The sequence below is a fragment of the Stigmatopora argus genome, chromosome 12, assembly GCF_051989625.1.
Source record: "Stigmatopora argus isolate UIUO_Sarg chromosome 12, RoL_Sarg_1.0, whole genome shotgun sequence".
NCBI lineage: Eukaryota > Metazoa > Chordata > Actinopteri > Syngnathiformes > Syngnathidae > Stigmatopora > Stigmatopora argus.
In genome coordinates this window covers 936,036-959,013 of record NC_135398.1, presented here as the reverse complement: position 1 = coordinate 959,013, position 22,978 = coordinate 936,036, and the positions used below count along the sequence as shown (strand labels likewise).

Genomic DNA, 22,978 nt, shown 5'->3' with positions numbered 1-22,978 from the left:
TGCCTTTTGTGTGTGTACATGACAATTTTTAGCTTAATGCAAATAGACCAATGAAAGTATAAAACAGTATAAAAGCTGCTAGTTTAAAAAAAAGATTTAAATTGAAAACAAAAATCATTAAAACATGACACCATTGGACATCCAATCCTTATGAAATTGTCCTTTCAAAATATATTGACGTGTACACATGATAACCGAATTTCAATACACATTGATGAAATGTAAATAAATATCGGGCAAAGTATAATATTAATACCTAAAATTCGCCTTTTAAGCCATTGGCATTTAGCAAACATTGGCCCCACCAAGCGTCCATTTTGCGTAACCACAGTTTTATTGTGAAGGCGACTCCCAACCAGGAAGTAAACAATCGCCGCGTGTTTCCGGTGAACTTGGCTAGGTTAGCATGTTTTCCCTGCTGGCGTTTTAGCCTCGTCGTCGTCGTCGTCGTCGTCGTTGTCGTGCTTTCGTTTGGTTTGTTTGTTTCTCCGTTTGGATTAAATGAAGACGCCATGAGTGCCTTCATCCCCCGAATCGAGCAGCTCTCCGCCCGAGTGGTGCGGGTCTTGGGTTGTAATCCGGGACCGATGACTCTGCAGGGGACCAACACGTACCTGGTCGGGACCGGTAGCAGGTGAAGGACGCCTCAATTGGTTTCACACACACACACCAGTTCGTAATTGGGACCACACTAGTGCGACCATTTGGCTACAATCTTATACATTTACATATATATGTTGATTAACAGAATATAAATATGTTCATTAATATGTGCTGTCCCTTATATTAAATAAATCAAACTCAATAAACGCCCGCGAGAAAATGGCTCCTCAATTTTGATAGTCGCTCAACTATTTAGTTTTTTTTTAGACTCTTTGTCGACCTCAAGATTATCTAAATCCTAATTTAGCCCCTTTCTCATTTACTTGTTTAAATTCAAATATGAATGTTTTATAAAATGGTTGGAAAAGACCAACATCTATTCTCTTTTAATGTATTTGTTCAAATATGCCATGTCATTTACAATACATAGCAAACTAAAATATTCGAAATCATTTTTCCACCCCACCTCCCATTTTTTGATTCAATTAAAAACGAAATCAGAATGAATCAATAAATATTCTCTTTTTATATATTAATGCATCCATTTAATTTTCATTATTTAAAAGAACAATGTTTAGCAAAAAAAGGAAAAATAGGAAAATATAAACATTCTATTTACCATTTCTTAAAAATTATGTCAATTTGTGAAGTTTTCTTTTTTCACTTCTTTTCAATGTTTAATAAAAAATATTTTAGGATCATATTTTGATTTCATACATAGGCAAACAACAGTAAACATGGTATTTTCAGTTTAATGGAACAACACAACTAAAAATATTAAGGCTCATTCTTTTTTTTCCATTTTTGGATGTATGTACATGTTCTATTTTAGGAGAAAAAAACGTAAAAATGCTACAATTCTTGTTGCTCGTGACTTAAAATCCTGACCGTCCGTCCACAGACGAGTCCTGATCGACACCGGAGAGTCAGCGGTCCCGGAGTACATCGGCAATCTGAAAGAAGCTCTGCGCGTGTTCCAGGGCGCCATTCAGGAGATCCTCGTCACGCACTGGCATCACGACCACGCCGGCGGCCTGGACGACATTTGCCGCGACATCACGGGTGAGACCAACCGCCCCAAAAAGTGTCCACGGCGGCAAAAATCCAAGGCGCTCACGCGTACGTACCTACGTATTACCTCAGGTCCCGAGGTCCGAGTCAGCAAACTGCCCCGACCCGGGCCGGTGAGCAGCGACAGGTACACCTACTTGAAAGATGGAGATGTGGTCCGAACGGAAGGAGCCACGCTCAAGTGAGTAGAGCCTTGTCATTGTCTAGTATTGTACAGTAACAGTCTAATTTCACTGACGCCCTCTGCTGGTCAAGGTTGGAATTACCTAAACCTAAATAGAGTATTCCCTCGATTTTTGCGGTCCTTTCACACCAATTTCACCTCATGACATGAAATTTGGTTGACATGTCAATCATAACAATCTGGAGGATCCGTGCCCAAAACGGAACAGGCATTCGGCCATTTTGGTCTCAAGCTGGCGTTTTGTATTAAGTTTCATTCCTTGGACAGTTAGGGAAAAATAGTCAGCTCCTGAAATCAGTTTTGCTTAACATGAAATTTGGTAAATATGTGTATCATGGATATTATGGTATAAACGCTGCTAGTTAAAAAAAAAAATCTATTTGAATTGAAAAAAAAATCATTAAAAAATTAGACATCCAAGACGTGCCGTGCCAAAAAGTCTGAAGGATCTGTGCCTGAAATTGAACGGGAAGTCAGCCATTTTGGCTCGACGTGGACATTTCTTATTGAGTTTACTCCTTTATTAAATAAAAATAATTCATCCCCTGAACCCGGTTTCGCCAGATGTCAAATTTAGATGGATATGTCCATCATAAGATAACACGCGTAAAACTCTCTTGAACAGGAAGTCGGCCATTTTGGGTTTTTTTTCGGGTCAATTGGACACCTAGCATTTTGGACACAAAAACGTGATGATTGACAGCCAGTAAGCCCCTCCACTAAATACCGGGTTTGCCCCGCCGTCCGTCAAGGGTTCTGTTCACGCCGGGCCACACGGACGACCACATGTCCTTACTCCTGGAGGAGGAGGGGGCGCTGTTTTCGGGCGACTGCGTCCTGGGCGAAGGCACGGCCGTCTTCGAGGACCTGCGCGATTACATGAGCTCGCTGGCCAGGTTGACGCAAGCCGGCCCTCGTCTCATCTACCCCGGTGAGTTCGCCGTCCCGTCCCCGTTCCGACCTGACCCGGCCGGAACCCGTCACCCAATCGGACGCTCCGGCCCCGCAGGTCACGGTCCCGTGGTGGAGGACGCCTGCGCCAAAATCCGCGAGTACGTCAGCCACCGCCAGGAGAGGGAACGCCAGATCCTGGCGGCCGTTCGGGCGCGAGCGGGAAATCGTTTTTCATCCATGGAACTGGTGAAGATCATCTACAAGGTCAGTGTCTAACCCCAAATACCTTCAGGGTACCCCATTTTTAGCCAGAGCTCGTAATTAGCATCTTATTAGCATAGAGTGCATGTTTTTTGGGATGTGGGAGGGAACCAGAGTACCTTGGAGAAAACCCACGCAAGCTTGGGGATGAACACAGACAGTAAGGACCCACATGGGATCAAACCCTCGACCCCAGATCTGTAAGGCTGACGCGCTAACCACTGGTCCACCGCATTGGAGTATAAATTGCATTTTTAATAGGATATTTTTTAAATTTCATCAGAAACATTATACCTTAAATAATTAAAATGGGGATGGACACGCAAAAATCGTGTGCGGTCGATTGGTCGCCGCTGGCTAAATAGTAATTCGCAGTTTGTATTTAGGGAATTTGAGCAAAGATTTAAATGGTAATTATCAATAACCTTCCGGGCGACCAAAAGACCGGCGACCAAAAGACCGGCGACCAAAAGACCGGCGACCAAAAGACCGGCGACCAAAAGACCGGCGACCAAAAGATCGGCGACCAAAAGATCGGCGACCAAAAGACTGGCGACCAATCAACCGTGTACCCACAAAAATAGGCACCCATTATTGTAACATTCACTTTTTTTGCGCCAATGACGGCAATAGATGTCCAATCCATTTTCAGCCACTGAGTGAAAACAAAATAACTTTGTAAGTGTAATTTTTAAACGTAAACTCTTTTAAAACTTAATCACTTTAATGCTGACTTAATTTGGATATGACTTTGCTATTTTCCTAACATTCTAATGATTCAAAACACAGGACACCCCTGAACATTTGCATCCAGCGGCCAACGTCAACTTGGGGCACCACTTGAAGAAACTGGAGAAAGAAGGAAAGATAAGTCAAGGTGAGGAGGGGTCTTCTTCTAGGGTGCGCGCGGGGGGAGGGTGCCGGAATCTACCACAAAAAAACAAAACTCCAATGTCTCCTCAGTGACGGCGGAATGGGCACAGGACAAAATGTGGAAAAGCAACCTCTGAGACGATGAGTTCAAGGAACGCTCGTACTGTTGGTCTTTACAACACTGAGGATGTCCCGTGCTGATTTTGTTTGTGACTTCCGATCCAATTATTTGTTTCTAAATAGGATTTAGCCAATCTCCAAATTGTCCAATAATCGACGCCGATCCAAATGCAATATATTTTTGAAAAAGGGAATTAAAAGGCGATTAAAAGTCAATATTTTGTAATCGAAACTTAAATTGTTGCGTTCACTCGCGGCCTTCATTTTGATGATCGCAATTTATATCATTTTTCGATGCGCGTGTCCAAAATAGCTAAATAATATAGAAAGTTGAAGAGTGCATTTCAGACAGGCAGGCCGACGGGCAGCCTCCACTCTGTCAAAAATCTACCTGGCAACCTCCAGGCAAGGTCAAAGTTCACCAGAGGAAGGGTCACATAAGCGCTGGAAATAATCATTGATTTTTTAAAATGTTTTTTGTACTCAGTGGTCCAAATACAATACAACTCTCAGTAATATTATCACGATAACCAAAAGACAAGATAACTTAACCCTTTATTGACAAGCCCCATGTAAATTCTGAAAATATCCTTGAAAATGGCCCACACAAGAAGCTCCCGTTCAGCCTACATTGTTGTAATTCTCAGCTCAGACGCTAGATGGAGCGAGTCAATTAAACTAGCATCTCTTTGCGTTCAAAATCTGAAAAACTGTTGAAATCTGTAAAGAAAATAGTGTCGAATTTCAAGATTTTGTTTTTCACAAATGTGTAATATATACATATAATTTATTGACCCGCTGTTAACCCTCTCAGTCTAGATGGATTAAAACCTGATCTTTATTACCTGATTCTGATTTAACCCATACAATTGGAAAAAGGATTTCAAATTGGCCCTTGCAATATTTTAATTTGTTTTGCAAGTTTTTTTTATTGTATTGTACATCTTTTTCTGAATTAAAATAAATCCAGAACGCCAGAAAAAAATGTTTTTTGGGTTTCGTCGTGCCCTGCGATTGGCTGCTAAAAAATGGTGTACCCCGCCTACTGCTCATAGTCAGCCGGGATAGGCTCCGGCACCCCCGCTTGAAGATAAGAATAGAGGAAAATGACTAAATGCGATGATTTTTAAATAATTCCTAAATATGATGCTCAAGCAAAACACGGACGTTTTTAACATTTCTTCATTCGCTGCCATCCGTCCCACTTTAAACCGATTTGGACATCTATCGCCGTCAACGACTCCGAACCCGAAATATCGTTTTGTGGTAAAAAAAAAACACCTTTATTAGGGGGTAAATGGAGTGCGTGAAAGGGAAGAAGGCGAATCCCTGGACCGGCGCCGCGTGGGCCCCTCGTCCACGGGACCCTGGTCCACGGGACCCGGGCCTCCGGGCCTCGGGGCCCCCGGCACCTGCCGAGTGTGGGAAACGCAACAGGTTGCGCTCGTTGTTATCCTAAGCTCGGGTGCCGGAGTTTAGCTCGGGGAAAGCTTTTCACACGCCGTCTTTGTTTCCCGCCGTTAGCAAAAGAGTTCAAGGTTTTGTCGTCCAATTTTGACCCCAAAAAAGTCACGAATTCAACAAACGTTCCGTCCTGAAATAAACAACATAAAACAGCTATTAAACAAAATCAACAAAAAAAAGTTCTTAAAATTATACATCAATTTAGAGTCGTATAAGTTAAAAATAAAATTTGATAGTTAGCGGGCATAGGCTCCAGCACCCCCCCCCCCACATCCCTTGTGAGGATAAGGATAATAATAAACAAAAATAGAGGTTCAGTCCTGATGTAATGAACAATTAAAAGATAAAGACAAATAAATTAAAACATAAAACGTCAAGAAAAAAAAAACGTACTCTAGAGAAATGGAATTAATAATGTTATGCCAGTTTAAATGTAAACTTTTTTTCATCAAATTGCGTGATCAACTACTGTGATTATTTGCCCAAAGACATGGAAATGTACTTTTTTTAACAGAAATAATATTTACTGTAATAACTGCTATTAATAAACCTAAACAGTTTTTATACTTAATTATTAAACATGAATGACTGTAATAACAGTAAATGTTATTACAGTAAATATTATTTCTGCTAAAAAAGTTCATTTCAATGTCTTTTGCCAAATAATCACAGTAGTTGATTACACAATTTGATTAAGATTTTTTTTAATTTAAACTCTTATAACCTTTCCTCTTCTTACAGTTATTACAGTATCATAACAATTACAGACGCAAAATTGAATGTAAAATAACCGCGTGTATAAATCTATCTATAAAGTCAGTCTTTGCAGGAATTGGGATAAACTACAATAACATGCGTTTATTACAGTGTAATAAGCAAATGAGTAAAAAGGGATTGTTGTTTTGGCCAATAAAAAGGGGAGGGAAGCTCTCACACTGCCTGAGCTAAAGTAAGCAAGGAGCGTGCGAGCGTGCGTGCGAGCGTGCGTGCGTGCGTGTGCACGATGGGCGGAGCATGTGACCCAGCGTGATGGGGGAGGGTTGCCAGAGCGCCGTGTAGGATTTGCGCCGGCTAGTTTGTCAGCTGTCATTAGTGGGGATGACACCCCGTGCTAATCGGCCACAGCGGACGCAGCCACCCGTTCGCCCCCGACCGGTCGCCTCCGGCCGGACCGGTCGCGGAGCGCTCGCAGCCCACCGCAGGTGAGCTCCGTCCGACCCGCTCTTTTCCCCGATGGCCAAACTTGGCGTTACCGCGCGGGCGTCAACGCGCCCGGCTTTCTCGTTTTCCCTTTTCGTGAGAGAATGGCGCGTGTGGCGACTTTGTGCAAGACTTGAGCCGGACTTTGAGCTTCCCAGCGCACGCGTGTGCGGATAACGCACACGTGTAGCGGCGTTGCAATAACGGCATACGCGCAGACTAATTAACTTAACTTGAAATCGCTGGGCTCGTCGACGTGGATTCGGACGTTAAATGCGGAGGTTGCGTTGATGACATGTCTCGTTTGGCAAATGAGTTGATGAAATATTGTTAAAATTGTGGTTTAGGTGCTCATATGTGAAAGTTAATGTAGGGATGATGGAAAAGCGGTTTATTTTTATAGCAGGCCTGGTTGGGCCATCTGCAACACACCGTCAATGGGACAGAAAGTGCTGCTTTTGAGACTTTCTGTTTGGTTTTGGTTATGGGTCCTTGAGACTTTTTTGTGCGTCCGGTTTTTGTAGACATGTCCATTAAATTTCACGTCAGTGGGTAAAGCAGGTGTCGGGGGCTGAATTTTTTAGCAACTGTACCAGTAATGAGACAATGTAGAAACTTTGGCTTTAAATCAACATGGCTGACTTCCTGTTTGGTTTTGATTATGGGTCCTTGAGACTTTTTTGTGCGTCTGGTTCTTGTAGACATGTCCACTAAATTTCACGTCAGTGGGTAAAACGAGGGTCGGGGGCTGAATTTTTTAGCAACTGTACCAGTAATGAGACAATGTAGAAACTTTGGCTTTAAATCAACATGGCTGACTTCCTGTTTGGTTTTGATTAGGGGTTCTTGAGACTTTTTTGTGCATCTGGCTTTTGTAGACATGTCTACCAAATTTCATGTCAGTGGGTATAACGGGCTGAATTTTTTTAGTAATTGTCCTGGAAATTAGACAATGTTGAAACTTTGGCTTCAATCCAACATGGCTGACTTCCTGTTCGGTTTTGGTTATAGGTCCTTGAGACTTTTTTGTGCGTCTGGTTGTCATAGATATGTCGAGTAAATTTCATGTCAGTGGGTAAAACAGGTGTCGGGGGCTGAATTTTTTTTTATTAATTGTCCTGGAAATTAGACGATGTTGAAACATTGGCTTCAAACCAACATGGCTGACTTCCTGTTCGGTTTTGTTTTTTTTGTTCATCCAGTTATGATAAAAAATTCAACCAAATTCTCTGTCATTAGGCGAAAACATTGTCTTATTTTTTTTAAACTGTCTAGCGAATAAGATTACAAACCAAAATGAAAAACAGGATTGGACGTTCATTCCTGTCAGTGGCAGGCAATTTCAGTGTTCTAACCGTGAATATACCAAAACTACTCCCATAAAACACGTCCCATTTTCTTTTAAAGGAAAGTTAGCACGTGTGCGGTCAATGTGCCCGCAAAGTCTCCCTTTACAATTTAACAGATTGGTTGTAACATCAAGTAAAACATTTTTATCAATGATTACAAACGTTTGGTAGTGATTAAAATGCGTTTTTTTTGCCTCAACTTGAGCACTTTTAGTTAAATGTAAATCTCCATCTTTATGTTTGGTTGTTTACATCCATTTAAAATGTATGTCTGTTTTTTTAGGGTGTGTGCGTGAATAAACAACACACTAATAATAATAATCTCGGCAGTCAGCAAAACAAGTGCCCCCAAAATTGATTCCCAGCAAAGCACAAAGGCGAAATTCCTCCACAAGTCTTTTAAAAAGGACTTTGCATGCTCGTATTTGTTTTGTTTTTTTGCCGCGGTCACATGTCCGTGGTTGAGAGACACCTTAAAGAGCTTAAAAGCTTCGCGCCGCTCTTTTCCTTCCCCGTCGGAGGCAGCGGACGCTCGGCGTCGACTCGCCGTCTCGGACGGAAAGTTTGCGCCCCCCGCCAGCTTTGACGCCAATTGGGCGGCCAGGTGGGGACAACAAAAGCCGCCGGCGATCCGCACCATCCGCTCACGTGTTAACTTTGCCACTTCCCGCTTTACTCGCGTGCCGCGTGACGTCATTTGAGCTTAGCGTACCAGACCGGCGTTTTATTTTTATTGCTTGGGGGCTGAATTTCTTTCAAAACGCTTTTGTAATGGAGTGCTGCGTAAGCTCCGCCCCCTCTTTTTTATTTACGGGCGCTTCGCGACTAACGGAGGGTTAAAAATATGTCAAAGTATTAAAAAATCTGGCGGCGGCGATCATCTATTGTAAGTTATCAATTAATCGATGGATTCGTTCATTGGAATCGTCGAAATTTACGTTACCTCGTCGCTTTAATAGAACTTTCGTGCGACTTAAAGCAAAGCAACTGCGAACAAAGGCATGAATTTTAATGAATTTTGCTAATAAATCGACCTTTAGTTTGACCTTATAGTGATGACATCCTGGTTATACTTCATATTCAAATAAGAGTAACTACAATTTTAATATAAGTTGTTGGGGGGGGGGGGAGTTTTTGAAATGATTCCAAAGAAATTCTTGTATCCAAAATGGCCGACTTGTATCTTTTCCGGCATAGCTTCTTGAAACTTTTTTGATAAACCATTCCACCAAATTTCCTATGCTCAAGTGCAACTGGCTTCAGGGGCTTGCTGTTGCGTATACATGCCTCGAACCAAAATGGCTGACTTCTTTGTATTGTATTGTTTTTATCTTTGTATTTGTATTGTTATTGTATCTTTTTGGGCATAGCTTCTTGAGACTTTTTTGTAGCTTTCCTCATGATAAACCATTCCACCAAATTTCATATGCTCAAGTGCAACTGGCCTCAGGGGCTGAATTTTCAAATCAATTGTTGTTGCCTGGATCCAAAATGGCCGTCTTTCTGTACTTTTCTCAACGGCAGTTTCCAGCGTCACAATTTATTGCTAAAAAAGTCTAGATAGACTGTAGATCACTCCATTCTACGATTGGGTGTCCCTCCCCCCCTGCCCTGTAGTTAGCTGGGATGGGCTCCAGCACCCCCCACGAGCCTCGTTAGCATAAACGGTTCATCAAACGAAGGAATGACTCCCTTCTAATTCCAGCGCTTGAACAGTGGGCCAAATTGACGCCATAGCAACGGGTTCCCACGTTCATATTTCATAGGTGAGCCCGTCCGTGTTCCCTCGGCCAATGGTTTACCGGCGAGCCAGTGTTCCCCGAGCCAATCGTTTACGGGCTCTTGAAATGATTCACCCCTCCCGGTTGGGACCGGAGCGCGTTGTCCACGGCAACGGCCGGCGGCTATAAAGCCAATGGCCGAGTGGCCCATAAAGCGGCCCAGACGGATTGTTACGACTGGACGCGCACGCACTTTGTGGACGTTTGCGTTTCCTGACGCTCCATTGGCCCGTATTAATCCCCTTGATTCAATCTTCTTTATGTCCCCCGGCAGTCTCGATGCCAACACCAGGACGCTTCCATCATGTTCGCCATGCGTCTGATTGGTTGTTTGTCTTGTTGTGCCCTGCGATTGGCTGGCCACCAATTCAGGGTGTCCGAAGTCGGCTGGGATAGACTCTAGCACCCCCGCGACCCTTGTGAGGATACGTGGTACAGAAATTGAATGGCTTTCATTCCATGCAATTGTTTTTGTTTGTTTGTTTGTTTTTTTTGTGCTGTTTGCAGCGACAACTGAATTGAAGCTGTGAACAGAGACGGGCAATTTGAACCAAAATGGCCGACTTCCTGCCCCGTTTTGGGCATGGATGCACTTTGGTGCTTCCTCTTGACATCCATAAAAGTCAGGCTTAACAACAAACTTTGAATTAACCTTGCTTTCTCCAACTAACTTGGCCCCGCCCACTGAAAATGACAACATCTCCCACGCACAGTCCGTTAGCTAGCCCGCTAGCCACAGCCACGTTATTCTCTCAACCTGTACTAGCTAGCGTGGCGCTAGCAACCGACAAATAATCTCTCTGATCCATTTTGGATTGGACAGCTGGCGCCGTCCAACAATGAGCATTCGTGGCCAACCCTCCCACTTGAAACGGAGTGGACATCTCCGCTTTTGCTAGCATGGCTGAGACCACCTGTTGTTGTTTTTCTGACCTCTCCTCCGCCATGTTCCCTCCTCTCTCGTTCTCCATTTTCATTCCCGTCCTTCTTCTTAATGAGGCCGAGCTCCTCCTCTTCCTCCGGGCCTAATTATTCATTTAGAGTGACAGATGCCCCGCCCGCCAGCGCGACGTCTGCCGCGCTTGGCTCTCCGTTAGGGCACGTGCTATTTTTTTTTCTTCCTTTGCCGTCCATCCACCCCCTCCCCCGCGCTCTTGTTTTCGCCGCGGTCTCCTTATCCCGCCTTCCTTCACCCCGCCGGGTCGCCGATTATGTAACGGTCAGGTGACGCGGCGGCGGCGGCGAGTTCTTCTCGAGTGCGAGCGAACCAACAATGACCCTGGGAGGTGTTGATATAGTTTTTGGGGGGGCGTCGTTTGTCACTTTAACCCTTTTAAAGCCGTCACCGAACGACTTTGACGACCCATCCGTCCACTGTAAGAAAAGTCCCTTTTTTTTTTTTGATTCGTCGGATTTCTTAGCCAAACGGCGCACTTGATTTTTGTCCCAGAATGCTCATTTCTATGTTGGCGTGGTTCGGTCACCTGTCAGCATACTGTCCTATTCTTATCTCCTACACACTTGTTTTCTTGCTGTTTTGTCAAACATTTTGCTTACTTTCCCCCCAAATCCATAAGAAATGACCTGTAAATAGCCTAAAATGATAAGAAAGTGACATCAAATGAACTGCCATTGACACGGATAGATGTTCAATTGACTGAAACTGGCTGTGGATGCTCATCTTTCAGCGCCATTCACAGCAAGGCAGGGATTCGCCACTCCCGGTCAAAACCGATTGGTCTAGCGCCGTCAATGGCGCGCACACAATTTTCACCCTTAATAAACGGGTCCGGCCCACTTGAGATTGAGCTAGCATGCGTTTGACCCCCAGCAATAGAAGCAGGCAAGTTGATTAGCATGTTAGCAAAAAAAGGCTAGTACGTCCCTTAACGTACACGTCACCCTCATTCAGGCTGCGCTGAGATCCGCCAACGATGAACAGCGGCCACGCCAGCATCGAGCCCGACCCGGGAATGGAGTCCCACAAGAGGAAGGAGCGCCCCCCCGAAATCCTCGGACCAAGGTCGGCCACCATTTTTGATGATGTCAATATTATTGTTGTTATTCAAAGGGATTGGACTTGTACTAATGATAAACGCATGACAATGTCTTTGGCTAAGTCAATGTCTATTATTGTCAATCAGGATAATAATCTATCAATCATTTTTGGGAAAAAATCAGAGTTAAATCCTATCGATGAGTAATATTAACTTAGTTTTTGCTTTTTCTGTGCTTTAACTGTCTATATTTAGTCATTTTCATCTGTACTAATTTGGATGTACCGTATGTATTTTTGTCCACTGGCCCCCGGGCGCCATTGACGGCAACGGACGTCCAATCCACCACGCCCGACCGCAGCCCCAAGAGGAGCGCCGGCGAGCGTCCCAACCGCGAGCGGGAGAACAAATACGTGTCGGAATTGGCCGAGCTCATCTTCGCCAACATCAACGACATGGACGACCTCCACGTCAAGCCCGACAAGTGCGTCATCCTCAAGGAGACGGTCAAGCAGATCCGACACATCAAAGAGCACGGTACGAGAGGACCGGACCGGACGCCCGGCGCCGGCAAAAAAAAGCGCTCGGCCAATCAGCGGCTCTGAATTTGTCTTTGGTAGAGAAAGCTCCGGCCGACCAAGTGCAGATGGCCGACGTGTCGTCCAGCGGGCGCGCCGTCATCGACAAGGACGCGCTGGGGCCCATGATGCTGGAGGTGAGGCGGCGGGCGGCGGGCGGCGGGCGGCGGGCGGCGGGCGGCGGGCGGCGAGCGGATCGGTCCGCCAGCGAACGTGCTACGCGCGAGCGACCACGTGGCGCTCGGCCCCGAGCTAGTCTAAATAAAAAGATCCGCCGGAAGCCGATTACGAGCGGGTGTCACGGAATGTGTGCGCGTGGGGGGAAGAAAAAAAAAAAGACATTGCTTTGTGTGTATGTTAGCGATAGCGTATATCGGCTAAATGTCAACAGGCGAATTATTGCTTGTTAAAAACTCATTCATTTATATTCCGTGTCGCTTATCCTCACAAGGGTTGCAGGGGTGCAGTGGTTGCGGGAAACCCTTATAATTAATCTAACAAAAAGTTTTTAAAAAAGTAAATTATTATATTTTTTATTTATTTATAAATATATTATATATATATATATAATATAAATATGTATAAATATGTATATATATGTATATATATGTATATATATGTATATATATGTATATATATGTATATATGTGTGTATATATATATGTATATATATAGATTTAATTCTAAAAAATATTTATTTATTAATTAACTTATTTATTACCTATTTATTTAAGTCTAAAATGATACGGGATGAATAAAGTAATCTAATTTAATCTAAATTAAAAGCATTATACAGTGATGCCTCTACTTACGAAATGAACAGATTTCGTGACTTGGATTTTTCGTAAGTAGAGCAGTACTTTATATGAATAAATTCTCAAATTTGTTCCACGGCCTTCAAAGAAACTTTTTAAAAAACGATCAAAGTGCCCCAGTTTTGTGAGAAACCCACAAGGATGAGATATGACTAGAAAATTAAGAATGAATGTCGTAAAACGAATAAGAAACGTGCAGAAACATTTTCTATTCCTGTAAGGAGGAAGCTAACGTTAACACACGATCACACGCACAATAATTTTGTACGTAGAAGTCAGCATTTGTAAGTAGAGGTGCCGCTGAAGAGTTCTCGCCCAATCTCAACAAGGTCTTGTCATTTGTTGCCGGGCAGGCTCTGGACGGCTTCTTCTTCGTGGTGAACGCGGAGGGCGACGTGGTCTTCGTGTCGGAGAACGTCAGCCATTACTTGCGCTACCGGCAGGAGGAGCTGATCCGCACTAGCGTCTACCACGTCCTGCACCCGGATGACCACCACCAATTTGTCAGAAACCTGCTCCCCAAAAGCCTCAGTGCGTACCCACAAGCAACAAAAAAGATGTCCAGAACGTTGAAATTGAATAATTGATTAACCCCCCCCCCCCCCCCTTTACATGTGAAATTGGAAAATGTATTCTCACCTTTTTTTTAAACCACGCTAAAATACCATTTTAGTCTAGGAAAAAATAATCTTTAAAATCTGTTAGTGACTTGATCTTGTAAGATTAGCATTTTTTTTTAGTAAATAGTATGAATTATGTTCAAACATATTTCAACTGATTAAAATAAATATATAATATATATATAATAATAAAAATAGGGTACAAATTCCCCCCAATATTAAATTTTTCGTAATTCATTTTTTTCATAATACTTACATAATAATTTCATAATTTTTTATAATAATTACATGTTGAAAATGAATGAATATGTACAATATTATGATTATTATCGGACCAGCGCTGCCACCCCTCTCAGTCCAGAGGAATTGGACAGCTGGACAAAAAAAAGCTTTCTTTATTCTGGCTCTTTGTAATTATTATTATTTTTTGGTTTGTTCTTGATGTCCAGTTAACCAGTGCGCTGGCGGCGACCCATCCAGCAGGAACAGTCACGCATTCACCTGCCGGATGTTGGTCAAACCGTCGCTGTCGCCGGCGGACGGCGAGGACGCCGACGGGCAGGAAGCCACGCCGCAGCGGGAGTACGAAAGCATGCAATGCTTCGCCGTCTCCCAGCCCAAAAGCATGAGGGAAGAAGGGGAAGGTAAGCGCAATCTCTCGCTAAAAGACCACCCTAGTACGGATTTAAAAAAAAAAAATCCTCTCTCAGTCAATGTTCCCTCAAATTTTTGGTTTGTCTGGGCAGAAAGACAACCTCCCTGAGCACACTGAGTACCGACCAGTGTGAGCAACATCGTCATTGCTCGCTATGGGCACACACCAGTATCATGTCTACTACACATAAATGATTTAGTCATAATAAAATGTAATGATTAATATCTATGAATTTGCGGCCCGGCGGACGAGTGGTTCGCGCGTCGGCCTCACAGCAAAAAAGAAAAAAGTGATTTTATTTTGTGCGCTCCATATGATTTGCTGTGCGCAGAGAAGACGAGAGTAGTGCGCATTTGCGCACGCGCGCAGCTTCGAGGGAACATTGCTCTCAGTTCTTCCGTCCTCTGGCGTCTCGTCCCCGTTCCGTCACCGCTCGTCCTTTGGGAAATCCCGATTAGCCGATGACACGTGGCGCTAATTTGAGACGTCTGCCGGGGAAATAAATGGCTTGTAGACATTTTTTTAAATTTTTTTTTACATGGTTTAACCCAGGGGTGGCCACGTGTGGCTCTCGAGCCGCATGCGGCTCCCGGCCAAATTGAATGCAGCTCTTTGCTTCTCGTCATAATTTGTACATACGGTGCCTCGTTTCATATTTCTCTTATTTTTGACTTTCTCTTAAAACACGCTCAAATTCATCACGGCTGTTTCAAAACAAATCATAGATTCTATTTCAAAAATATCATTTGGCAGATTTGATTTTTTTATGCTGCTTCTGGCGTAAGGCTTGGCTCATTTAACTCCCACGGTTTAACATTTTGGCTCTTTATGTCGAACTTCGTTCTGCTAAACAAGCCCCGCCCCGCACCGGATTGGTCAAAAAGTGTGGCGACGAAATCCGACGGCCAAAATGTCTCTTTGGCGCCCCCTAGATCTGCAGTCGTGCCTCATTTGCGTGGCCAGAAGAGTCTCGGCGGCGAAGGAGCGGGAAGCGGCGGCGCCGTCCTACGAGAGCTTCACCACGCGACAGGACCTCCAGGGTGAGGCAAAAAAGCCTGGAAATGGTGCCCTCTCGCCCCCTCACCCCCTCACCCCCTCACCCCCTCACCCGTCCACCACAGGCAAAATCACCTCTCTGGACGTGGCCTCGCTCCGGGCCTCCACCAAGGCCGGCTGGGAGGATCTGGTGCGGCGCTGCATCCGCCGCTTCCACCTGCAGAACGACGGCGACGTCTCCTTCGCCAAGCGCCACCAGCAAGACGGTGAGGAAAGATCACGTCTCGCCGCCGCGGCCGCCGCCGCGCTTTCTTCCGGTCTCATTTTTCTTGTCTGTTTTTGTTTGGGTTTGGCGTCAGTCTTGAGGAACGGGCACGCCCTCAGCCCCCTTTACCGCTTCTCGCTGTCCGACGGCACAGCGGTGTGGGCGCACACCAAAAGCGAGCTGGTGCGCTCGCCCGCCACCGACGAGCCGCAGCGCTACCTGTCGCTGCACGTGCTACAGAGGTAACCACTCCTTTACTTCCTTCCTTCCACAATTGGAGGACAATTTGCCTTCAAATTTGTGCGTATTGATTAGCAAGTAGCCATACTTAGTCATCAATACGTACAAGGATGTCCGATGCCTCATTTGTAACGATGGTGTTGGCGGGGGGGACCGGCCAATCAGAGGGCACAAGGAGACAAACAACCAATCACACTCATACCTAAGAGCAATTTTTGGATTGGATAACTTTATTAATATACTGTATTCGGGAAATTTCATTGTGGCAGTAGCAAGAGGGTGGGTGATTAGACAGAACAACAAAGCAAAAGCACAAAGTACAAAGCAAATCAAAGTGAATGGGATCATTTAGAATCACCAAGTCAAATCATTAAGACAGAAAAACAGCAAGCACACAAAACGAGCAAGAGTGGACGGAGATACCGCCGCCGGCTGCCACTTGTACGGCGCCATCTTTAATTTAGCATATAATTAGCCTAGCATGCATGTTTCTGAGATGTGGGAGGAAACTGGAGTACCCGGAAAAAAACCACTCGTCCACCAGGTCGCCCTGTTTGAACACTTAATAACATATTTTTCTTTTTCTTTCATTTTTTCACAGAATTTGGCGGCTAAATGTTTGTTGAAAATAATTCTAATCATTTTTATTTATTTTTTCTCAGGGAGACCATGGACCCAGTGGACGTCACCGTGAGCCCCTCCCCGGACGCCGGCGCCCCCGAAATCTCCGGGAACCACTTGGGCGTGTCTTCACCGCAGTCCGATGGCCACGCACCGGCGGGCGGCCTTTCGCCCCGGGGGAGCCCTGACGTCACCTCGGCGTTCCGGGGGTCCCATCTGTCCCCCCGCCATCAGCGCAGCCCCAGCACGGCGGCGAGCGTCGACGACAGCCCTCCCGCGCCCGCTTCCTCCTCGCCGCTCGGCGGCCTCCGTTCCCCGCCGTCTATCGGCGACGACGACCTCGGCCCCGACGCTTCGGGAGCCCTCCCGGACCCGGTCGGGGCCCCGTCCCCCGAGACGACGCGCTCGCCGTTAACGTCCGGGGACGAGGCGGACGAGCCCGAGCGCCGTTTGAGCGGCGAGGGCCGCACGCAGCTCCTGCGGCTCCTCACCGCCAAGCCGGACGGCGGCGAGCCCCCCGCCTCGCTCGGGGCGCCGGCCGAGGAGCGCGACGCCGACGACGGCAATCCGGGGGCGGCGCACGCCGACCACTCGGCCTCGCTGAAGGAGAAGCACAAAATCTTGCACCGGCTGCTTCAGAACGGCAGCTCGCCGTCGCCGGTGGAAATGGCCAAGCTGACGGCCCAGGCCACGGGCAAGGAGCCCCCCGGCCCCGGTGGGGGGGAGCAAGGGGCCAGGCGGGGGGAGCCCCAGAGCCCCAAGAAGAAGGACAACGTGCTGCTGCGCTACCTGCTGGACCGCGACGACAACCTGGTGCCCGACAAGGCCGTGAAGATGGAGGCCGGGGACGGCGCCGTCAAGACGGAGAAGCAGGACGCCCTTTTCGATCAGGTGGGTGCCCGGTACACGGTCGATTGGTCGCCGGTCTTTTGGTCGCCCGGAAGGTTATCGATAATTACCATTGAAATGGTTGCTCAAATTCCCTAAATACAAACTGTGAATTCTTATTTAGTCATACTTAATGCCCTATGAATTATTAGGCTAAAGAAAAGCTCCAAATTTCCCAGACTTTTATTGTTTTTTTGTTGGAGAACTTGACGTCGCTTCTTAAAGGGACAGCGCATGTACATACAAACTCTTATACTACACTCCCACGTGGGCTCAGTGAAACTGCTCATGGCCATTGTTGCCTTTTATTCATGCGTAGACCGTCTTGTTTTACCTTGTTTTGTCGCCGGTCTAAGCTAATTGCATGCTAAACGGTCCCTATTTATGCGGGATTGGTTGTTTGTCTCATTGTGCCCTGCGATTGGCCAGTCACCGATTCAGGGTGTCTCCCGTCTAGTGAGCTTGGGTAGGCTCCAGCACCCCCTGCAACCCGGTTCAGAAAATGAATGAAAAACAATTCTTTGTTCACATTTATATTTTGAATTAATTCCCGAAGGTCTTTTTTAAATTGAGGGTTTTCCAGTTTTTAAAACTCAATTTTCAATATTATTATTCGTTTCCATGTGTATTTTTTTCCTAATGCTTTCCCATGTAAATTTAGCATCAAGGGGTTCAAAACTAATAATAGTTTTAAAATCCTCATTATTATTGCATTTCTATATGTTTTGTGTATTTTGTATGAATAAATGAAACGTTTGTCTCCAGAATGATTTGGAAGAGCTCCTGGACAACAGCGGCCTTCTTCATCATCACGACTCGACGGACTCGTCGCTCCCGCGAGGACTTCCGCCTCCTTTGTCGGCTTCCCCGGTTGTCGTGGCGCCGGATGTCCCGCACGAGGTGGGCGGGACCCACGGGGAGCAGCGCCGCCCCTTTCCTCCCCCGGCCCCGCCCATCAGGAGCCTGTCGCAGGAGGGCCTCCGGAACGACGGCCCCTATCCGTTACTGCGGCCGCCGCAAAGCGTCATGGGAAACCCCGTCAAGCACACGGGTGAGAACACGTGAGACTGGCGTCCGTGAACGCCACGTCCCCCTAAAACGCCGTCTTTCCCCGTCAGCCTTTTTGTCGGCTGGCCCGGCGCAGCACGGCTGGGGGTCCGCGGGGGTGCCGTGGGCGGCTCGGACCATGCCCGACGCCGTCCCCGCCCGCTCCCTCGTCGGCGCTCACCTGATGGCCGGCGGAGGTGAGCCGAGCGAAGTTTAGCCGACGACCAAGCACACCCGCCCGCGTTGACCTTCTCGGCCTTCTTGCCCAATCAGAGATGGAGTTGGCGAACCCGGGCTACCAGCGGCACGCGCCGCCCAATCAGACGGCCCCGTGGCCCGACGGGATGACGCTGGAGCTCTACGGCGGTCAACGCGGGTACGGAACCAGAGAAGCCAAAACCGGAGTTCCCTCAAACTAAATCCAACCCGTGATCCCAACGCCCCGCCCCCGTCTTAGGTCGCCGTACGGGGTCGACGGCGTGGGGTGCTGCGGGGGGGCGGCGCCCGAGGGCCCGGCCGACGAGGGGGCGCTCCTCAACCAGCTGTGCTCCGTGCTGAAGAACTACGAGGGCCTGGAGGAACTGGACAAGATGCTCGGGATCCCGAGCATGGCCGGGCAGGTGAGCCAGAACTCCGCCCACTTTTACTACAGGAAGTACTAAACAAATACGCACTTGATCAAATTGTCTCAGGGTGCCGTGTCGGAGCAGCTTTTCGCCCCCTCGGATCCGATGCCCGACGTCAAGCCCCCCGCGTGCGTTCAGCACTACGGCTACGGGCCCTCGGACGCCTCCTTCCTCTGCCATTCGGTGGGCGGTGTCGCCGGCCACCTCGGGCAGCAGCGGGTGCCCGGCTACCCGCCCGTCATGAGGATGCCCGGCGCGCAGGGGCAACGAGCGGGCGGCGCCCGGTCCGGCGCCGGGCTGCCGTTGCCGTCGCAGCCCAACAACCTCCGGATGCAGCTGCAACACCGATTGCAGCTTCAGGTACGAGTGCAAACCCACAAATATCTTACGCTAAACATCTGATGTGTGCTGTGAGTGCTTTGTCAGCCATCTTGGGACAGAAAGAGTTCTTCTTCCTGACCTTGAAGTCCCGTATTTAAGTGGCTTTTATGGTGACCTATTCTGTCCCAAGATGGCTGCCATCTCTCGACTCAGCTTTCTTTTTTTCTCGAACTTTCATCAACTACTTCTCCGGTTTTTCCCTTGTAGAACCGTCAGCCAATCATGAACCGGATGACTGGTGTGCCCGCCCTCAATCTACCTCTCAGGTCCAACCTTCCCAACCAGGTCAGACTCGTTAATATTTCACAATTAGCTAGCATTCGCGCAGTTAACACGAGGCTTTTATCCGTTTTAAAATGGTCACGTAAAGCTCTCGCGAGCGCTGGCTTCCTGTGGAATTTCACAATAAAAGCGGCTGTCTCTCCAGGCCTCGTTCAACGCGCAGATGTTAGCGCAACGTCACCGCGAGTACCTCAGCAACCACCTGCGACAACGTCAACAACAACAACAACAACACGGCGCCGTGATGGCTGTCCACATGGCTTCCGTGGGGGGCGGGCCCAACTCGCGCCTGGGTCAACACTACGGCTACGCCGCGCACGGCTACGGTAGTCGTACGTCGCTTGCTAGCTTGTACTAATCATACCGCTAACGAAATGACTCTAGATTCACCATCCAAATATTATATTATTATATATTAATCATATTTTTGCCAAATTCCCAGGAGGCCTCAGCCATCCTCCTCCTCATCCTCATTTGGACTCGGCGTCCATGTTGTCACCCGGCATGCAAATGCAGGGAGGGGCGGCGCCCGCCTACTCCGACCTTGGCGCGTGGATGCAACCCGCCAACAAGTGAGTTCATTTCGGCCCCGCCCCCCCATCGAGCGTTGGTCTTTGGGATGTTCACGTGGTTGCGTTTGTCTTTTCCAGCGTGTTCCAAGTGCAGCAGGCATCGTTTTCTGGCGCTAATGCCTACGACCACCTCAACGGCAACATGTCCGCCCACGTCAGCAACGTCGTGCACCCGGAACAGGTAGGGTCGATTTCATCCGCTTTAAAGCTTTATTATACATGGTCGTTTTTTTAAAGAAAAAAAGCCTTACTATATGGTCATTGTTTTAAGAAAAAAGCTTTATTATACATGGTCGTTTTTTTAACAAAAAAAAGCCTTACTATACATGGTCATTTTTAAAGAAAAAAGCCTTACTATAGTCATTTTTTAAGAAAAAAGGCTCACTATACTATGTCGTTTTTTTAAGACAAAAAACCTTACTATACTATGTCGTTGTTGTTTTTTTTACAAAAAAGCCTTACTATACTATGTTGTTTTTTTTTACAAAAAAGCCTTACTATACTATGTCGTTTTTTAAGAAAAAAAAGCCTTACTATACTGTCGTTTTTTTAAACAAAAAAGCCTTCCTATACTATAACGTTTTTTATGAAAAAAAGCCTTACTATACTATGTCGTTTTCTACGAAAAAAAAGCCTTACTATACTATATTGTTTTTTTAAAACAAAAAGTCTTACTATAGAATGTCGTTTTTTTTTTATGAAAAAAAGCCTTACTATACTATGTCGTTTTTTAACGAAATAAAGCCTTACTATACTATGTCGTTTTTTTAACAAAAAAAGCCTTACTATACTATGTCGTAGTAAGGCTTTTCTCTTAAAAAAACAACAGTATAGTATGGATTTTTTTTGTAAAAATCGACATAGTATAGTAAGGCTTTTTTCTTTAAAAAATGACATAGTATAGTAAGACTTTTTTCTTTAAAAAACGACATAGTATAGTAAGGCTTTTTTCTTTAAAAAAAACACATAATATAGTAAGCCTTTTTTTCATCGAAAAACGACTTAGTATAGTAAGGCTTTTTTCGTAGAAAACGACCATGTATATAGTAAGGCTTTTTTCTTAAAAAAATGACCTAGTATAGTAAGGCTTTTTTCTTTAAAAAAAACACATAATATAGTAAGCCTTTTTTTCATCAAAAAACGACTTAGTATAGTAAGGCTTTTTTCGTAGAAAATGACATGGTATATTAAGGCTTTTTTCTTAAAAAACGACATTCTATAGTAAGGCTTCTTTTGTTGTAAAAAAACAATATAGTATAGTAAGGCTTTTTTCTTAAAAAACGACAAAGTATAGTAAGGCTTTTTTCTTAAAAAAACGACAAAGTATAGCAAGGCTTTTTTCTTAAAAAACGACATAGTATAGTAAGGCTTTTTTCTTTAAAAAACGACATAGTATAGTAAGGCTTTTTTCTTTTAAAAACGACATAGTATAGTAAGGCTTTTTTTCTTAAAAAAACGACATGTATAGTAAGGCTTTTTTTCTTATAAAAAGACAACTTTTTTTTTTTACAAAAAAAGCCTTACTATACTATGTCGTTTATTTGAAGAAAAAATGCCTTACTATACATGGTCATTTTTTAAAGAAAAAAAGCTATATTATACATGGTCATTTTTTAAAGAAAAAAAGCCATACTATACATGTTAAATGAATTCTTGTCATTTTATTTGTGTCCAAGTTGGGTGACGGCAATCTGGTCCTGGATCAGCTGGCGGGAATGGACATGCTAGCACAAGATGGCGACATCAACTCTGTGAGTAAGACCTGGACAATTCTATCAATATCACCCCAGCCTTTATTCATTATTCTATTTGGAAAAATAACAACATTAAGAACATAACAGTCAATAATAATCCAAATAAAGACCGTAATTGTGATTGTGGACATCACAATTTGTTTGTTAAGACCTAAATTAGTAGCCTACAAAATCCAAAATGTGATGTCCACACCAGGTCTTTTTGATTTATTTGCACTGACAGTGATTGAATGTACCCAAACCCAAATGTTTTCTAGAACTTCTGCTGCTGACCCCATTGGACCATTCGGGAGATGTCCTGGAAGCTTTTGATCCAAGCCGATTTGTTTGAACTACTTGGCTGCCATCGACGGAGACTGACCAACTGGAGACAGATGCTTTAAAAACAAGTCGATAGTAAGTTGAAGGAGTAATATTTGCAGGCCAAACTCAATGAGAGATGTGCACTAACCTTTGTTTTTGCTAAATTTATAGCTGCTACTCACCATATGGGATCTCATGTCTTATTTGGGCTTGTGGCATACTACCCTGAAAATGCCCAAAGTTAAGCAGGGTTAGGCCTGGTTAGTACTTGGATGGGAGACCAACCGACCGGCATTACTACCAGCTTCTGTAACTTATACTTATGTTCCTCATTTGGCCTGTGAGAAGCAGTGACATCTCTAATATACACAAAGTCTCTTAGAGGGCTGTGGCCTGGCTGGTAAGTCATAACCCTTGGAGCCACACAACTCTGGCCGCGTGGGTTCAAATCCCGGTCGGGAGACATTTTCCCTTAGTTGTTTCTATGTATTTGTAGTCAAGAACTTCCAATAATGACAAAATCAAGTGTGGCCAATGT

At 45.5% G+C, this 22,978-nt stretch overlaps 2 protein-coding genes across 3 annotated transcripts; both read left to right on the top strand.

Annotated features, from left to right (window-relative positions):
• Positions 1–366: 366 nt before the first annotated feature.
• Positions 367–12,307, top strand: lactb2 (lactamase, beta 2). Of its 2 annotated transcripts, XM_077615267.1 has the most exons (8): positions 367–634; positions 1,505–1,665; positions 1,747–1,855; positions 2,611–2,789; positions 2,868–3,016; positions 3,803–3,890; positions 11,713–11,823; positions 12,159–12,307. In XM_077615267.1, the coding sequence occupies exons 1-7, from the start codon at positions 513–515 to the stop codon at positions 11,736–11,738; spliced, it is 834 nt and encodes a 277-aa protein (XP_077471393.1). In that variant the 5' UTR covers positions 367–512; the 3' UTR covers positions 11,739–11,823; positions 12,159–12,307. The 2 variants fall into 2 exon arrangements, with proteins under 2 accessions (XP_077471393.1, XP_077471392.1); XM_077615266.1 differs by lacking the exons at positions 11,713–11,823; positions 12,159–12,307 and adding an exon at positions 3,977–4,896.
• Positions 11,774–20,402, top strand: LOC144085815 (nuclear receptor coactivator 2-like). Its single transcript, XM_077615470.1, has 17 exons — positions 11,774–11,823; positions 12,159–12,334; positions 12,418–12,512; positions 13,544–13,721; positions 14,260–14,454; positions 15,398–15,505; positions 15,587–15,727; positions 15,821–15,968; positions 16,629–17,478; positions 18,241–18,526; positions 18,594–18,719; positions 18,796–18,898; positions 18,980–19,142; positions 19,215–19,508; positions 19,737–19,814; positions 19,957–20,137; positions 20,254–20,402. The coding sequence occupies exons 1-17, from the start codon at positions 11,774–11,776 to the stop codon at positions 20,385–20,387; spliced, it is 3,306 nt and encodes a 1,101-aa protein (XP_077471596.1). The 3' UTR covers positions 20,388–20,402.
• The last annotated feature ends 2,576 nt before the right edge of the window (positions 20,403–22,978 follow it).

Coding starts and splice junctions, on each gene's coding strand:
- lactb2 (XM_077615266.1), top strand. CDS start 513: ATGAGTGCCTTCATCCCCCGAATCGAGCAGCTCTCCGCCCGAGTGGTG. Junction 1,666..1,746: donor CATTTGCCGCGACATCACGG/GTGAGACCAACC, acceptor GTATTACCTCAG/GTCCCGAGGTCCGAGTCAGC. Junction 3,017..3,802: donor TGGTGAAGATCATCTACAAG/GTCAGTGTCTAA, acceptor TTCAAAACACAG/GACACCCCTGAACATTTGCA.
- LOC144085815 (XM_077615470.1), top strand. CDS start 11,774: ATGGAGTCCCACAAGAGGAAGGAGCGCCCCCCCGAAATCCTCGGACCA. Junction 15,969..16,628: donor TCGCTGCACGTGCTACAGAG/GTAACCACTCCT, acceptor ATTTTTTCTCAG/GGAGACCATGGACCCAGTGG. Junction 19,509..19,736: donor AACACCGATTGCAGCTTCAG/GTACGAGTGCAA, acceptor TTTCCCTTGTAG/AACCGTCAGCCAATCATGAA.